The 17,280-nt window shown below is 39.9% G+C and overlaps 1 protein-coding gene across 1 annotated transcript; it reads left to right on the top strand.

Annotated features, from left to right (window-relative positions):
- Window positions 1-328: 328 nt before the first annotated feature.
- Window positions 329-10,792, top strand: rhbg (Rh family B glycoprotein). The gene is made up of 10 exons (XM_077575405.1): window positions 329-670; window positions 4,504-4,690; window positions 4,879-5,029; window positions 5,529-5,676; window positions 6,372-6,538; window positions 8,218-8,355; window positions 8,768-8,901; window positions 8,985-9,106; window positions 9,516-9,589; window positions 10,211-10,792. The coding sequence occupies exons 1-10, from the start codon at window positions 493-495 to the stop codon at window positions 10,286-10,288; spliced, it is 1,377 nt and encodes a 458-aa protein (XP_077431531.1). The 5' UTR covers window positions 329-492; the 3' UTR covers window positions 10,289-10,792.
- Window positions 10,793-17,280: the final 6,488 nt, after the last annotated feature.

Raw genomic sequence — 17,280 nt, forward strand, 5'->3', positions numbered from 1 at the left:
ACCCTCCGCCACAAAAACACCAAAAATATTTTAAAAAATGAAGGAAAAAATAAACAACAGTGAGAATCTCCGTTGTACTTAAATCAAATTGAAGACTTTTCAAGACTCTTAAAAACCACCAAAAATCCACATAAAAAACAATCAATAAGCAAAAAGCATGTCTAATGTAACTTAAGTGATGAAAGCAATTTATGGATCCGACTGAAGAAGCTTCCAAGTTGAACTTTACCTGGAAACTTCTCATAGGCGGAGCTACAGGTGATCCCGCCCTCGTGTCTGAGGAGGTGTGTAGAGTTCAAAACTCAAATGACAGAAAAGCTCACTCATCTATTTCTTTCCACCCTCACACATGCACACAAACACACACACACACACACGCACACACATTTCAGTCTGCCGGTTCTGGCTGCAGCCACACTTTGTGTTCGCGTGACACCCGGGGGGTCCACATTTCTCCAGCGGCTCCTTTAATCCAGGAGGGACACAGCAAAAATGACCAACGCGTCCACCAACATGCGGCTGAAGCTGCCCATCGTCTGCTTCATCCTGCAGATCATCCTCATCATCCTCTTCGGCGTGCTGGTCCAGTACGACCACGAGGTGGACGCCAAGGAATGGCACAAACACAACCACTCAGATTACGACAACGACTTCTACTACCGCTACCCCAGTGAGTCACCAAACTTTTTCTTCTTCTTCTCCAAAATTAGGCCACTGCGCCAAAAATTCTTTCGATGGACCTGTCAAAAGTCATCCAGTGTATCCTTATTATACCGTATTTCATTATTGGCAGATTTTTGCATTAAATGACTTTACAACTAGCAACGGTTGAGCAGATAGTTGAACACGTTTTCAAAAAGAAGGCTTCAATCTGTTTTTGCCACTCCCAAAATTACTCTCAAACTAAACCCAACACATTGAGTGTATTTAAAACAACCCCATGACTTTGGCTAAAGTCCGCTTAGCTTAATGTTAATAAACGGTGAGAAGAAAAAAAACAAACAGAAGAGCTCATGAGTAGCAATGATGCAGACCACGGCTATTTAAACACAAACTAGAGCAAGGCATGTAGACGGATTATATAAACAATACTCACAGGAAGATATTCTTAATCCTCTGTGAAGAACGACTAATAATACTGCAGCCCATGTACTGTATTTCTGTTTGTTTGCGTTATACTGCCTCCAGGTGGCCACGGCATGCACACCAAAAGGAGCAGCACAATATGCATTGATGAAGTAAAAAAATATAGCACAAAGGGTTTAATTCTTGACATTTTATTTATTTATGTAATTAATGTATGCTTTTATATAGCACAATATATAGAGTGGTATTATTATTATTTAAAAACACATTACATATTTTCTTATTTCTTTTTTGGAGCTGGAATGGATTAGATGCCTTTTTAAAAAATGGAACCGTGATTTAAATCTGGAACCGTGGTACGAATCCCTCACAATAAATGGTAGTTCACCCATGCAACATATTTTCAAGACATATAGAAGCAAGCCCTCTCCGGTCATGGGGAACTACAATACCCATGATGCACCACACCTCTAGACACAAGAGTGAAAGTTACATCTGCAGGATCATTCGACTTTTGCTTCGTTGTCCAAATGTAGTTCCAAGGTAACAATAAGAAGAGCTCTGTGGATTTAAAAAGACAATACTGCAAAAAATATAATCAAATAAATAAAAACCTGTGTTGTAAAACGCTGAGCTCTGATCAGTAACATATTCACATGTGGCGTTGTTATTCTTTTGTGTAAAATGCCAAGTGAGCGGCTCTGTGGTCTCTCTAATGATGTTTTCCAGTCCATTTAATCATCAAAGCCTTTTTTCCGCACTCTTTTAATACATACAAGATGATCCATTGTTGTCTTCATGCTTCCTGATTTGTGTTTCATAAGAGACATTTTGATGCTAATGTTACATTTTCCAGCCTTTCCTGTCAAAAGTAAATTTAGAATATAGTTTCAGAACATATCCCCATTGACACTGGACACTATGTTGCCATCCAAAAAGTGAAAATGATCTTTAAATCACGCATAAGACACGTGATTGAATGATTTTCGTACTGTTGTGTTAAGAAAGGGTCAAAAGTGCAGCCAGATCCGGCCTGTTGTCTTCTAAAGGGGCGTGGCCTTTTGATTCATGTGATGTAAAAACAGTAAGCGAATATGATCCTGCCAACCCCACTCATGTCCACGACTTCAACTAGAAAACACTCAAACGTGTCCGTCAAAGTGACGAGTGAGTGCTTGTCGCTTATCTGACTTTCCTGCAGGCGAGAATGCCGAGAATGCCGAGAGACAAACACTTTCATCTTATCCCGGTCTTCATCTGCGCGCGTGCTAACTCGCTAGCTTAAGTTGCTCAACCTTCAACCTCGTAACTTACAAGTTAACATGACACAAACGGTACAACGTTTTTTTTTTTATCGTTTATGGCACTTACATTTTTAAATGTCTTTAAAACATACTTGCAAAAATAAAACAAAGACATTTAAACACATGATATATTTAGAAAAGAGCGATAAAATATTGTACTAACAGTGTACATATCCCTCTCTATGTTTGCAGTAAACAAATCCTGATTTTTTTTCTTTAACAAACTAACAGTATACATTAATATTTATGCCTAAAGATGTACACTATAAATGGATCCTATAGCTGTCGTTTTATGTAGGCACAAAAAGCAGGATTAAAGAAGATGACGTTCAATAATTTTCAACAAAACTTGGCTAAGCCTCGAAATTTTACTTACCTCGTTTTCATTCTTCTTCTTTCAAATTTTCAAATTTGGTCTAACCCTAAATAGTGCTCAGTGGAGTTAAATCAAATACAAACAAGGGTTAGAAAAAAAAAGCAGTTATTAACTGTACAAAAAAAAAATCTGTGAAATAGTGGGTCCGTTAACTCGGAATCCACGATAAGATGTATTCTTTATCTTCTATGAAAAATGACTAATATTATTGCAGTTTATGAAGTCACAGAGTAGTGGTGACTTTGCCATTAACTGTAGGTGAGCCCCCGGTGGCCAAGGTGGGTACATCAGAGAGAGCAGAACAATACATTAAATTGATGCATTTAATCATGATGCACAAACTGTTGAATTTTTTGCATTCTATTTAATTATGGTATTACTATATATATATATATATATATATATAGTAAATTTATGGAACACGTTTTCTTAAGTGATATTTTATTATTGATAAACTATTACAATTTATTTTCTTGGATTTTTTTTGGGGGGGGGTGGCTGGAACGGATTATTAGCATTTCCATTCATTTTAATGGGTAAAGTTGATTTGAGATAAATTTGTTTTGAGTTATTAAGCCACACTACAGAAGGAATTAAACGTATATTTCAAGGTACCACAGTAAATATATTGTGATGGATAAGTACCTGAAAACAGTGGGTGGCTGAAATGAGTCTTGCTGTGTGCCACTTTTCATCAGATTAATTCGCATTAAGAGTGAAATCCGCTCATTGCACGTAACACAGTGAGGTCCTATCGTTTACGGGTAATACGGGTTAGGTTTTATTGAGGCTTTTTTAATAAGGATTTTATTTTAAGCTCCCACAGAGATTTATTTGGTAAGCGACTGCACTTAGAGTTAGACAAAGACGTTCAAGAAGGTTCCATACAAGTATCTCTCAATGAGCGTAGCTTAATGTGTGAATAATAATAAAAAATTTTTTTTTTAAAAATGTAGTCCATTGGACTCTTTCGTCATGTTTTGTCACTTTTTCAGGATGTCATTTTTCTGCCAGTGTTTTGACTAGTAATATGTAATCTATGACTTTCTAGTCTGTCCTCGCACAGCAGATAAGATCGAATGTTGACACAGCGGCGCCTTCCTGGTCTTTTACGTTTTACTAACAGTCAGATGTCGCCCGCTCGGGTCACATGATCGGCGTGATTGCATCATCGCAGATAAGACGAAGCCCTCGCCGTCACGCGAACTGAAAGGCATCTTTATGATTCAGCATTTGTGAATTTGTGTGTGTAAAAGCGAGCAGGTCAACGTGTTAATAAGTCAACCGTCATTTTACGATGGCTCATTGTTTTTTCTTGTGGCCAATAAACATAGTAATTTAGTTTTATTCTGTGTTGTCTCTTCATGGATATTGCAGTGGGATTTGGGGCCACGAGGCCAACAGGGGGATGCTGGCACCAGTCACAAGTGTGTCTGTGCCAATTAACTGTTGCCATGGCGATGGTGGCCATTGGACAGCTTGTTATTGTTTCACAGTGAGAGTATAGAAAATGTTTCCCCATTTTTGTATGATTAATTATAACTTCAGTCACGGTAAAAGTTCATGTTAGGGTTTCAAAGTTGGGATTTGACATTTTGGTTTCAAGTTTGGGTATAAGAGTTTTATAGCCAGTCATCATTAGAAATAAAGAAGTGGAAAATAAAAAGTTAGTGGGCAAAGAAGTGAGCCCTGTGGAACGCCGACCAGCATCATTTCACACAAAATGCCTCTGCACAGGCTTCCAGGACGTTCACGTGATGATCTTCGTCGGCTTCGGCTTCCTGATGACCTTCTTGCAGCGCTACGGTTTCAGCAGCGTGGGCTTCAACTTCCTGATAGCCGCCTTCGCAATTCAATGGGCCACGCTCATGCAGGGATTCTTCCACGGCATGCACGGCGGAAAGATACACATCGGAGTCGAGAGGTAAGCATCCAACACGACAGCATCCGCCATCAGGCATATTAAGAGTACTCACGCTGTACCAATGCGAATTTTTATGTAAACAAAAAAAAACTGTGGTAAAACTGACTGCAGCTCATTACATGTGTTTTACAAAGTATTTGTACTTGGCCCACTTTCGACCACTGGATTTTTCTGATCATCTTTTCCAGCATGATCAACGCCGATTTCTGCACGGGCTCCGTGTTGATCTCGTTCGGGGCGGTTCTGGGTAAAACCAGTCCCATCCAGCTCCTGGTGATGGCGCTGTTTGAGGTCATCCTGTTTGCAGTAAATGAGTTCATCCTGCTCTCCGTTCTGGGGGTGAGTTCTTTAGGGGTCCCATTGTGTACTATGTGGTTACGATCCATAACTATTTATACAAATTTTAAAAAATGTGGTCAAAAATAGCCTGCGAAAATATTAAACAAGTAAACTTGCTTACATGTTCAAAACACTTTTCAGAGCAATTTATTAAGAAATTGAGGATGTTTCAAATTCAGGTTCTAAGCCAGGCTTCCAGTTTCAAATGAGGGTTTCAAGACAGAGTTAAGGTTTCAAGGCCCAGAGTTGAGCTTGAAAGTAGGGTTACAAATCAGGGTTCCAGTTGATCTTTTTTATCATTACTAACTGTGCTGTCACGAATTCTTATCATTTTTTTTTTTCAAATTTCAAAAATGTGTTTTTTCCCTTATATTTTGTATTGTTCTTATCAGGTAAAAAAAAAAAAAAAGAAAAGTTTTTTCATAACGAGATGAGAGTTGAGGATGAACGCTGCTTCATGAAAAGAAAAGAAAGTCTCTAATAAGTTTTATTTTCCCAGGCCAAGGACGCAGGTGGCTCCATGACCATCCACACCTTCGGGGCCTACTTTGGGCTCATTGTGGCCCGAGTCCTTTACCGACCCACCCTGGACAAGAGCAAACATCGGAACAGCTCGGTGTACCACTCGGACCTCTTCGCCATGATTGGTAACACTCTCCCAAAATTTGGAAACCTTTTTGTAAAGCGATTTTATTGCCACACTTTTTAATGAAAGTTAATTAGTACATCATGTCAAATTGACAGAAGGAAAATCATACAATGTTAACGTAGCATACAGTTAGCAAAGTGAAACGATGATGGTGACAGCTAGAGGATAAAGACATTAAACAACAGCAAAATTGTTCGCTCTCTATTCATTCAAAAGTCATCAGAAGCGTGTTGCTAGCCTTGTTAGCTTGTCTGGCTAATCTTGCATCATGTCAAATTGACAGAAGGAAGAGCCATTCAAAATTGTGATACAATGTTAACGTAGCATACAATTAGCTAAGTGAAAAGATGATGGTGACAGCTAGAGGACAAAGACATTAAACAACAGCAAAATTGTTGCACTCTCTATTTATTCAAAAGTCACCAGAAGCGTGTTGCTAGCGTTGTTAGCTTATCTGGCTAATCTTGCTAACTCGGATCCATGTTAGTAGCATACTAACTAATACTTGTACTGGAAACAAATCTAGTTATATTAAGTGTTGTTTTTGGGCAACTTTCGAAACTCTGAGACTTACTCCAAAAATAATTGAACCACGAGCACTCATAAATATTTGATTGTATTTCCCTTGTGGAGGCAGCACTTCACCAGCAACCCACCTCACTACATTGTCCCTTTGCGATTGTTATCTCGCAGGTACCATCTACCTGTGGATGTTCTGGCCCAGCTTCAACTCGGCCGTTACGGCCCACGGCGACGACCAGCACCGCACGGCCCTCAACACGTATTACTCGCTAGCCGCGTGCACGCTCGCCACTTACGGCATGTCCGCCCTCACCGCACACGACGGAAAGCTGGATATGGTGAGAAAACACGTCGGCGGTACGCTCGTCAGATTGTAAGCGGAGACGATAGTCGCGGGGCGCCGCGCTGCCTCCGATAGGAATCAACGTTCAGTGATGGGCTGGGATAAAGCAGGTGACATAGTAGACTGGTGACATTAGGGCGGAGCTAATCTGATGTTGGGATCATTCGTGTGTTTGTTCCGCAACCTGAAAGGCAGAAATATGCTGTGGTCGAGTTGAGTAACACCTAAACATGAGTACCAGCATCATGATCAGTGGCATAAAAGTTCTAAATGTTGATTAACCCCTAGGCATTATTGTGACCATTTTTTGGCTTTTTGTTGGTTCTGACCAAGCCATTTCAAAATAAAATACTCCCCACGGGTTAAAAAGCAGGTTGCTGCAACATTAGAGACAGTTTGAACACTAACACTGCGCATAAATATCGAAAAATAGTACTAAAAAGTTCATGTGACCCGTTTTGGGCGTTTTGATGGTTCTGACCAAGCCATTTCAAAATAAAATACTCCCCACCGGTTAAAAAGCAGGTTGCTGTAACATTAGAGACAGTTTGAACACTAACACTGTGCATAAATATCGAAAAATAGTACTAAAAAGTTCATGTGACCCGTTTTGGGCGTTTTGATGGTTCTGACCAAGCCATTTCAAAATAAAATACTCTCCACGGGTTAAGAATAATTAAACTGTGCTTGGGAAGGGATTCTTTCGTGTACCCCCACTAGTAGTAATACACTTTGAGAATAACTTGTGGGTTTGAACTGAAGCATGGTTGTGGGTTCAAGTTATGGTTTCAAGACCGGGGTAGGGTTTCTAGTATGCCTGTAGGGTTTTAAAAAAAATTAAGGTTTTCAGTTAGGTTTTCTACGGAGGCCAGTGAAGAGAAAAAAAAAGGTTGGCAGGATTATGACTATAAAGTCAGAATTCTGACTTTATTATCAGAATTCTGACTTTAAAGTCAGTATTCTCACTTTAAAGTCAGAATTCTGAGATTAAAGTCAATTTAACCTCAGAATTCTGACTTAAAAGTGAGAATGCTGACTTTAAAGTCAGAATTCTGAAAATAAAGTCCGAATTCTGACTTAATGCTACTGTTATTCTAATTTAAAAGTTAAATTCTGAATGCTGAAAATAAAGTGAGAATCCTGCCCCAAAAATGTTTTCTCTTCACTGGCTGTACGTTTTAAAATGATGTTTTCAAGATAGCTTTTGGGTTTCAAAGTAAGGTTTAAGGCCATGGTTTGGAATTTAAGTTAGAGTTTTAAATTAGTGTTTGAAACCTGAGTTAAGGTTGATATTAGGGATTCGAGTGTGGGTTAGGGATGTAATGAGGATTTTCGCAACGGGGCTTCAAGGCAGGTTCAAATTCAAATGAAGATTTCATAACAGGATTAGGGTTTAAAATTTGTGTTTCAACTCAGGAATGTGGTTTCAAATTAGGTTTTCAATTTAGAGTTCCAAGACAGGTTTAGGGTTTTACATTAGGATTTTAGAGATAGGGTTTCAAATCAGGGTTTCTTTCTTGGTCTGGATTTCAAACAAGTTCTAGTGCTTCAAAGTAGAAATTCAATACAAAGCGAGCCTTTCAATGTAGGATTTCACTTCAATGTTATAGAATCAAGTAAGGGTTTCAAGAAATGGTTTAAGCGTCTTTTGTTTTTTTCCCCCTCGTGTTGTAGGTCCACATCCAAAACGCGGCCTTGGCTGGTGGCGTGGCTGCGGGAACGGCAGGAGAAATGATGCTGACGCCATTTGGCTCCATGATCGTCGGCTTCCTGGCCGGGATCATCTCCGTGCTGGGTTTCAAGTTCCTCTCGGTAGGAATTGAAATGCATCAACATTTTGAACCCGCACTTTTAGCTAAGATGTTCAAAATGTTAGAAACAGCACACAGTGACATTCATATTGATTCATCACATATTGATTCACATTAAATGGTGTACCTAATGAAATGGCCGCGGAGTTTATGTTCATTGGTTTCAAAGTAGGGTTCCAAATAAAGGTTAGTTTTAAAGGAAGAAGTTCAAATTGGGGCTTTTAGGCTGTCTTTGGGTTTCAAAGTAGGGTTGTTGATGTTTTTTTTGCGGCATCTCAAGTTAATCATGAAATCAAATCACAATTCAACTCCATTACAAGCAGTGTTTATCCTGTCCACTAGATGGTGCTAACGTGCCCGAGCTACACGGTGCAACGTAAATATTGCTGAGGTGTGCTTGTTAATGATTTCAGCCCATCCTGGAGGAGAAGCTGAAGATCCAGGACACGTGCGGAGTTCACAATCTGCACGGCATGCCGGGCATCCTGGGAGCCATCGTGGGAGCGGTCACGGCTGCCGTGGCGTCGTCCGACACTTATGGAGAAGGGTAACTCGAAATGTGGCGGGACACGAGTTAGCGTGTTCAGGTGGTCACGTGATGGAATTCGTGTACTTGTGTGCTTCTGGCAGCATGACTGACGTGTTCCCGGATGTGGCGAATGGCGACGTGGACGCGTCTTTCCAGGGTGTCCGGCAGGCCATCTCCTTGGCGGTCACCCTGGGCATGGCCCTGCTGGGGGGGCTCTTAGTTGGTTGGTTGACATTACACTCGTTACAAGTGGTTACAAATTTGGGTTTCAAGACAAGGTTAGACTTTCTAATTAGGGGTTTAAGCCATGGTTGGCTTTTCAAATGTGTTTAAAAAAAAAAGAAGGTTTAATATTAGGGTTTGTATGTAAATGCAATTAAGTTAAGTAAAAGCAAGTTGAAATAAATTTTACTGTAGATTTGAAAATTAGGCTTTCAAGATAGGGTTGGCTTAAAGTCATGGTTAGGAAATTTCAAATTAGGATTTGAACACATCGTTAGGGTTTCGAGCTCGATTTGGGATTTCAAATTGGGGTTTTAAGACAGGGCTGGGGCTTCTTATACTGATCTGTGTTGTTGTAGTATAATAATAACAATAATAATAATAATAGTATCATCATCTTGTCATGCTAGGGTTCATCATGAAGTTGCCCGTTTTTGGTGCTCCTCCTGACACCCTTTGCTACGAGGACAGCATCTACTGGGAGGTGAGTGGACATTAAATACTTTGTTAAAACAATTGGTTAAGTGATGGAAACAAAAATAGTCCTAGTAAACACAGTTATTAGTGTGCTCAATTGTTATACTAGTAGATATAGTAAGATATAGTTATGGTCACGGTATAGAATGTAGCAACCGGCGCTTATCAGCAGTGTCATCAATTAGCCAGCAGGTGGCGACGCTGTACCACAGTCGGTGGATTAAAGGCAGTTACTGGAAGATGAAATGACATCATGTTAGTTACCCACAATGCATCGTGTAACATTATTATGTGTTGAATGTATAATTGATCTCGACACAAGCCACCGCGAGCCACCGTGCTGCCCTAATTTAATTTTACAGTTGCATTCATTAGTTAACATATTAATAAATTAATTAAATTTAGTAATATTTTTAAGTACTTAATATTTTCGGTTAGGGTTAGGGTTTTATTTTAAATAGAAGATCATACTAGTTATTTTAATTACAGTATAATAATAATAGTTATTATAATAATTATAATTATTATTATTTTTACATGTAATGGATATATTTAAATTCATACACCATACTGTATAATTTATGTGTTTCATCCACTGTACTTGTTTGTTTTTTGCGTGTGTTTTTAGGTTCCCGGGGCCGAAGAGGGCCACGAGGACCAGCTGACCACTGTTGTATCTCCAGAGACGGAGAAACTCAACGGCTAAACACACACACACACACACACACGCATGCGTGCGCGCGCACACGCACACACACACACACACATACACGCACACACCAAATGTACAGTCATGCGTGCCATGCACTTGTCAAAGGGACATTTCCAAAAAGACAAGGACAGCAGCAAACTTCCACCTCTAGATGGCGCTGTGCTGCAGGCCTGCGTGGGAAGTGAGCCTCTTTGATGAAGGATGCCATGAGTCAATCTGCAAAGTGGGCCACAGCAACGTAAATGCTTACTGTTGATTTCCCACACCAAAGAGCAGCCAACTTCCTTAAAAATGACAATTTTCATATAAATATTTGCATTATTACATAGGTTGGGGGTTTTCTTTGACATTATTTTCCTTTTATTATTATTACCGTTTTTGATTGGCCCTGAGAGTTTTTTTTTAATTCTCTGAATATTCCCATTTGTATTCTAGCATGTTTTTTTAAAGGCACAATATTGTATTATTTTTGGTTCAAAATAAACCTTTTTCATGTGATGGCGGTGCTGCATTCAATTTCACACATCTTTAAGCAACTACAGTGAACCTCAGTTATCGAGTGGGGCTAAGTTATCTTTATTTATAGGTTATATTTATATGATATTTATAGCAATAGGTGAAAATCTGTGCTACTGCAAGGCAACATAAAAAGCTGGTTTTATATCTAGTTTTACCTCTCTCACCTATTTTATGAGTTTGGCCATGTGACGTTCGCAAGCTGAGCCTCGTTTGGTCATTACCTGAGCCTTGAATAACTGTGATGTCATTTTCAGTCGACAGCAAGTAGCAAAATGGCCGCCCCCTGAGATAGATAAAAATGGGTGGATTTTGCTGCTTCATTAATTTTCCACAAAGACAATATTAACCAGAATGCCGTGTTTAGACTAGTGGGGGCGCATAGAACTATGGTAAGTAAATTTTTGACTAATGCTAGCATACAATTTAACGCCGTAGAGGGCCAAAAGAAATTAGCATTGATGTTACAAGCTTCAAAAGACATGGAGCAATAACACATACAAACATCGCATACAACAATTTTAATTATGTAATCCCTTTGCTCTAGTCAGTCTAGTAGTAGGAATGACTTACCGGAGTTTATAGTTGGGGACCTTCTCTGTCTCTTCTTCAAGCTACTGATTAATGACACTGCATGTCTTCTCGTAGAGCTCAGTGCTGCCTGGCATGCTGTGGCACCACGTGGTACTACACCAAAGGTGTACAACTTTAAATTGGGACCTGCTTGTATACTGTCCATAGAAAACGATTGTACAAAAAAATATTTAAAAAATCCGCAATATAGCAAACATTGAACCGCAATATAGTTCACTGTAAACCTATGTGAGTATATGTAAGTTACATGTAGTTAAAGAGGAAAGCAATGCAATCAAAGTGTTCGTCGCTATTAATCCTTTCAGTCTTAAAGACTTAATGAGTGTGGAAGGGGTTAATGCAAACATTCCAGATGGGTTTTGTGTCTCCCCGCTTAATTAACGCTTTCATTTTGGGGGGGATCAAACAAGCTCGTGAAAGTGGGCGTCCTCGTTATAGATATATGCGGCGTCCTCAGAGCCCCGATTGAGGGATTATTGGTGCTGCTGGGGGCAGGGATGGAGGTGATGGGAAGGAGGGGGTGTTCATGATCAAAATAATCAACACCACCCCCAAAAATAATTTTTCGGAATAATATCCGTAAGGTGTTTTCCTTAGAACGTGTACAGTAAGTCATAGTATGCATCCCAATACAAAAGTCCAAACCTCACATTACACCCCCCCCCCCCCCTTATCACTTCTTGTCTCAAAACTTTTGTCCAGACTCGACATTTTCTTCATCCGTCTTCCAAAGGTTTTAGTGTAACCTCACATTTTCTTCTCTTTTCACTTCCTGCAGGCGTCCCAATACTTTTGTCCACATTAAATTATCGACATTTCACATTGTTTAGGTGTCCAAATACATTTGTCCAAGCGCTACATTTTGTTTTACTGTATATGGGGTGGTTGTCACACACATCTCTTCCTTTCCCAATACTGCATGTGGATAAATGGTATAGAAAATGAATGTCCAAATACTTTTGTCCAAATTCCATAGTTGCTTCTTTCCACCTCAAGCTCTCTGTCTCAATAGCTTTATTTTTATTTAATTTTATTATTTACACATTTACTTCACTTTTCAGTAGTCCAAATGTGTCATTTGAGAGTCAGAGGTGGCAAATCTAGGTCCACAAAGTAAAAAAAAAAAAAAGCCAGTTTGGCTTTAGCCCCTGGTACTAGCTAGCTAGCTCCCATGGTGCTAGGCAGCTAGCTAACTAGCACCTGAGGCTAAAGCCAAACTGTGGCAGGGTTTTTACTTTCTAGACCTGGATTTGCCACCTCTGTTGAGAGTACTCGACATCAAAATACTTTGATCCCAAATTTAGTTTTTTCTTCATGTAGCTATCTCACTACTTTTGTTTAAACATCATGATTGTTTCTTTTTACTTTGTGGAAGTGTCCACATACTTTAGCCCAAATTTCCCTTTGCACTTCCTCCGCTTTTGCCCAAACATTTTTGTCTTTTCACTTCCTGTCCCAATACTTTTGTCCACACACCTCATTTTGTACTGTCCCCACATCATTACATGTGACTTAGCGATATTTAAATGAGGAGGTATAAATTCTGGGGTGGCACTGATATGAGGAGGGCCCCTTGTAGGCCGCAGGGGTCCCCCCAGGGTGGGTCTGTGAGAGTGCACGAGTGTGAACAAGCCCTGCATTCTTTTCCCAGGACACAGAGGACCGGAGGACATGAAGGACAGGTGGTCAGGTGGTCAGATGGACAGGTGGTCCGATATTGCCTGAATGGCGGCTCCCACTCAAACGTCCATTCAGCCTCACGCTGCTCATTCAAATGCAGGCAGAAATGAGCGTGAGAGCCATTATGACAATTATTGACACATTGTCTCCAAAAGCCATCTTGAGTAAAAATAGAACTATGGACTCTCTTACTTTCCCATGCACAAAAAATGTTAATGGTTTTAATTGTATAATACAGTACAGTACAGTACAGTTTGTACAGGAGAGGGAGATTTAAGGCGAGGTATATATTTAACAATTTAAATTGTGGAAGGTTGAAAAGAAAATAAGTGGAGAGGAAGGCAGAATGTTTGAAAGAGATAAGGAAAGAAGGAAGGAAGGAAGGAAGGAAGGAAGGAACGGATAATAGATGAATAGAAGGAAGGAAAGATAGAAAGGAGGATAGATGGAAGTAAGGAAAGAAAGAAAGAAGGAAAGAAGGAAGGAAAGGAGGATAGATGGAAGAAGGAAGGAAAGGAGGATAGATGGAAGGAAGGAAGGAAAGAAAGGAGGATACATGAATGGAAGGAAGGAAAGGAGGATACATGAACGGAAGGAAGGAAGAAAAGGAGGATAGATGGAAGGAAGGATGGAAAGGAGGATAGATGGAAGGAAGGAAGGAAAGGAAGATAGATGAATGGGAGGAAGGAAGGAAGGAAAGAAAGGAGGATACATGAATGGAAGGAAGGAAGGAAAGAAGGATAGGAAAGGAGGATACATGAACGGAAGGAAGGAAGAAAAGGAGGATAGATGGAAGGAAGGATGGAAAGGAGGATAGATGGAAGGAAGGAAGGAAAGGAGGATAGATGAATGGGAGGAAGGAAGGAAGAAAAGGTGGATGGATGGAAGAAGGGAGGAAGGATAGGAGGATAGATGGAAGGAAGGGTGGAAAGGAGGTTAGATGGAAGGAAGGAATGGGGGATAGATGGAAGGAAGAAGGGAAGGAAGGAAGGAAAGGAGGATAAATGAATGGGAAGATGGAAAGGAGGACAGAAGGAAGGAAGGAAGAAAATAAATAAGGAAGGAAGGAGGGAAGGAAGGGATGGAGGGAAGGAGAAAGTGTGGGAGGAAAGGGGGAAGGCTGGAAGGAAGAGAGGGATGAAATAAGGAAAGGAGGAGTAAGTATGAAGGAAATCTGAAAGGTAGAAAAGAAGGAAGTAATGAAGTAATGGAGGAAGGATAAAAAGGAAATATGGAACAGAATCATGTACACTTAAGCCCAGTCTGTTTATTTCAGTAAGTAAACACAAAGCGCCACCTGTGGCGCCTGATGATGATGACTGCGTGGTTATTTCCCACGTTCCTTGAATGGGACGTCAGGTGTCCGCTCTCTGCGTGCGGCCCTTCACAAACAAGATGGCCACTGTCCTTTGAATCAGCGCTGTAGATGATAATAAAGGCTTAATGGAAGCCCTCGGGGCCTCCTGCAGGGAACCAATGGGAGGTGTTGGTTCATATTGAGAGGATATATCCAATCTGTGCCTATTTTTTTTTTTTATTGAATGTAAATAGAACCATTGGAGTTTCAATTTTTTAATCCACATGCTCCGATAAATGTGGCTTTCTTATAAACATATGTTAGGAGTTAGCTGTGATTTGAATCAGGGACTATTTGCACCCAAAGCCAGAATCGCACCCCTAGTTTTTCACGATGTGTTTTACAACATGTGGAATTAGCATAAATTACATTGGGTTATACTAAGTTACATTATTGAGCTGTATTATGCTACTTAAAATATTAGGTATTTTCATGACATAATGTTACATTATGTCATGTTATGCAATGTTACATGACATTAGGTTACATACATTTGTTACATATTTGTTACATTAGGTTACGTTTCGTTACATTACGTCATGTTACGTTATATTACATTATGTTACCTTACATTAAGTAAAGTTACGTTACTTTTTAGGTATATTATATTGGGTTACATTATGTCAGGTTACATCACGGGAGATTACTTTACGTTACATTATGTTTGTTATGATTGGTGTCCTGCCTGACTTGTAAGGTTTTGTTTACACCTGTACTCGTCATCCTGTTGCCTTGTGTCATCCAATCATCTCCCACAGCCACTTGTGTCTTGTTCAGGTGTTTCTCGTTGTCTCGTCAGTAGGCTTGTATTTAGTTCCCTGGTTTTGTTCAGTCTTTGTTGGATCATTGTCACTGTCACCACTGGTGTTTTGTTGTTACTTTGATTTTTTTGGTCTTTTCAGATCTTTGTTGGTTTTGTTCACCCAGTACACCTGTTAGTGTTTTTTTTTTGTTAAATAAATTGTTTTCAGTATAACATGCTTCCCTGCCGTGGTTCTCTTGCCTCCCTGCATTTGGGTCCTTCAACCCCACCGTGACAATGTGAGGTTACATTACACTAGGTAAGTTACGTTACATTTTTTGTTACATTACATTTTTTTGTTACAATACATTAGGCTCTAATATGTCAGGTTAAATTACCTTCGGTTAGTTTACATTACATTTGGTTATGTTATGTTCTGTGAAGTTTGGTTAGGTTGCATTAGGTTAAATTATTATTATACAATACTTTGTACATTACGTTAAAAAATTTAAATTACGTTAGGGTTAGCGAATAGGGGATTAGGGTTAAATTATCTGATGTTACATTAGTTTACGGTACATTACATTAGTTTACATTGCATTGTCACATTTTGTTGTATGTTATGTATGGCTAGGCTAAGGTACATTAGTTTAAATTACATTACAATATTTTGTACATTGTTATGTTACAATACTTAGATTACGGTCGGGCTAGGGTTAAGTCATCTGACGTTGCATTAGATTATGTTACATTACTTAGGTCAGTTTACATTGCATTTCCATACATTTGGTTACATCTTATTACTTTGCAATAGATTGTTACATTGTGTTTGATTAGGTTATTTTGTTATGTTACATTACGTTGGGTGCTGTCAGGGGGTCATTTTTGGTTAACTTGCATATGTTAGGCTAGGTTACGAAAAGTGAGGTCACTTTAGGTTACGTGAGATACTTCAGCGATCCTGATAAAGATTGTACATACAAATTCCGCACAAATGGTTCTTTATTAGTCGATCCCGTTTGCTCTTTTCCGCGCTGCATTTTCCAGCCGCCTTGCGGATTATAACCCAGAACAAAGGCAGCTCGTCAGTAGAGCGGCGGCCCACTGGGAGGTTGCCATTGACGCCGGCTACAACGTTTGGAAGCCGGGGCGGGTGGTGGGAGGTTGGGTGGGTGCGGGGGGGTTGGGAGGGTTAGGGGCGCTTGACTAAACGCAGGAAGTTGTTCAGCTGGAGAGGTTTTCAGCCACTTGACTGAAGGCAAATTGCCTCCAATGTGCCGGAGCACTCCAAAGTGCTTCACGGCGTGGAAAAATGACAAGTCGTGTGAAAGGCATATCAACAAAAGCAGCGACACCTCATTCATGCCCCAAAATGTTCTCCAGAGTCGTATTTGTCTGACAGCCTGACCACCCATGAATCAACTTTAGGATTGTACAAATGATGTCGTATTAAACTCTTCCTGTTTATTTGCTGCCTGTTTAGGCAGTAGGATGTCCAAATTACAGTTTCCCTCTCCTGGTTGCTTTTAAGTGTTGTTTCTTCAGCACTTAATATTTTGTTCAAAATAACAGCACCAAATTCTTCGTTTTTTTTTTTGTTTCAGTTGCAGCCCATTTAGGCAGCAAGCGCACAAAATAGGACTCACCACATCCCACTGCTAGTTTATTTTAAGTGTGATTTGGTCAGAAAAGTAGCATAGTAACTGTGTGTATTTCTGTTTGACAGCAGCTCGTTTAGGCAACAAACTGGCAAAATTCTGTGTTTTAGCAGAAAACTACATGGGCCTTAATTAGCTGTGCCACTTGTCACTTTTCCATGTTCCATTGCTAAGTCTACAGCAGCCCGTTTAGGCAGCAAGCTAGTTTGAAAACGAATGATCTATGTCATTTACTAGTTGCCTTTATTGGTTGTTTGTTTAGAACATTACCTCTTGTCTAGTTCAAAAAAGTTGCACCAAACTCTTCCTGTTCATTTCCATTTTGACAGCAGCCTGTTTAGGTGGCAAACTAACAAACTATCCATTTATCTATTTTCTGTGCCGCAAACTAGCAAGGTATGAATTCTACTTTCCCACTGCTAGTTATTACTTTTCATTG

The sequence above is a fragment of the Vanacampus margaritifer genome, chromosome 9 (assembly GCF_051991255.1).
Source record: "Vanacampus margaritifer isolate UIUO_Vmar chromosome 9, RoL_Vmar_1.0, whole genome shotgun sequence".
In the NCBI taxonomy this organism is placed as follows: domain Eukaryota; kingdom Metazoa; phylum Chordata; class Actinopteri; order Syngnathiformes; family Syngnathidae; genus Vanacampus; species Vanacampus margaritifer.

Bases quoted from the DNA above. Each gene is read 5' to 3' on its own strand.
- rhbg (XM_077575405.1), top strand. From the start codon at position 493: ATGACCAACGCGTCCACCAACATGCGGCTGAAGCTGCCCATCGTCTGC. The intron at 4,691-4,878 runs GTAAGCATCCAA...CATCTTTTCCAG, and splicing joins ATACACATCGGAGTCGAGAG to CATGATCAACGCCGATTTCT. The intron at 8,902-8,984 runs GTAACTCGAAAT...TGCTTCTGGCAG, and splicing joins TCCGACACTTATGGAGAAGG to CATGACTGACGTGTTCCCGG.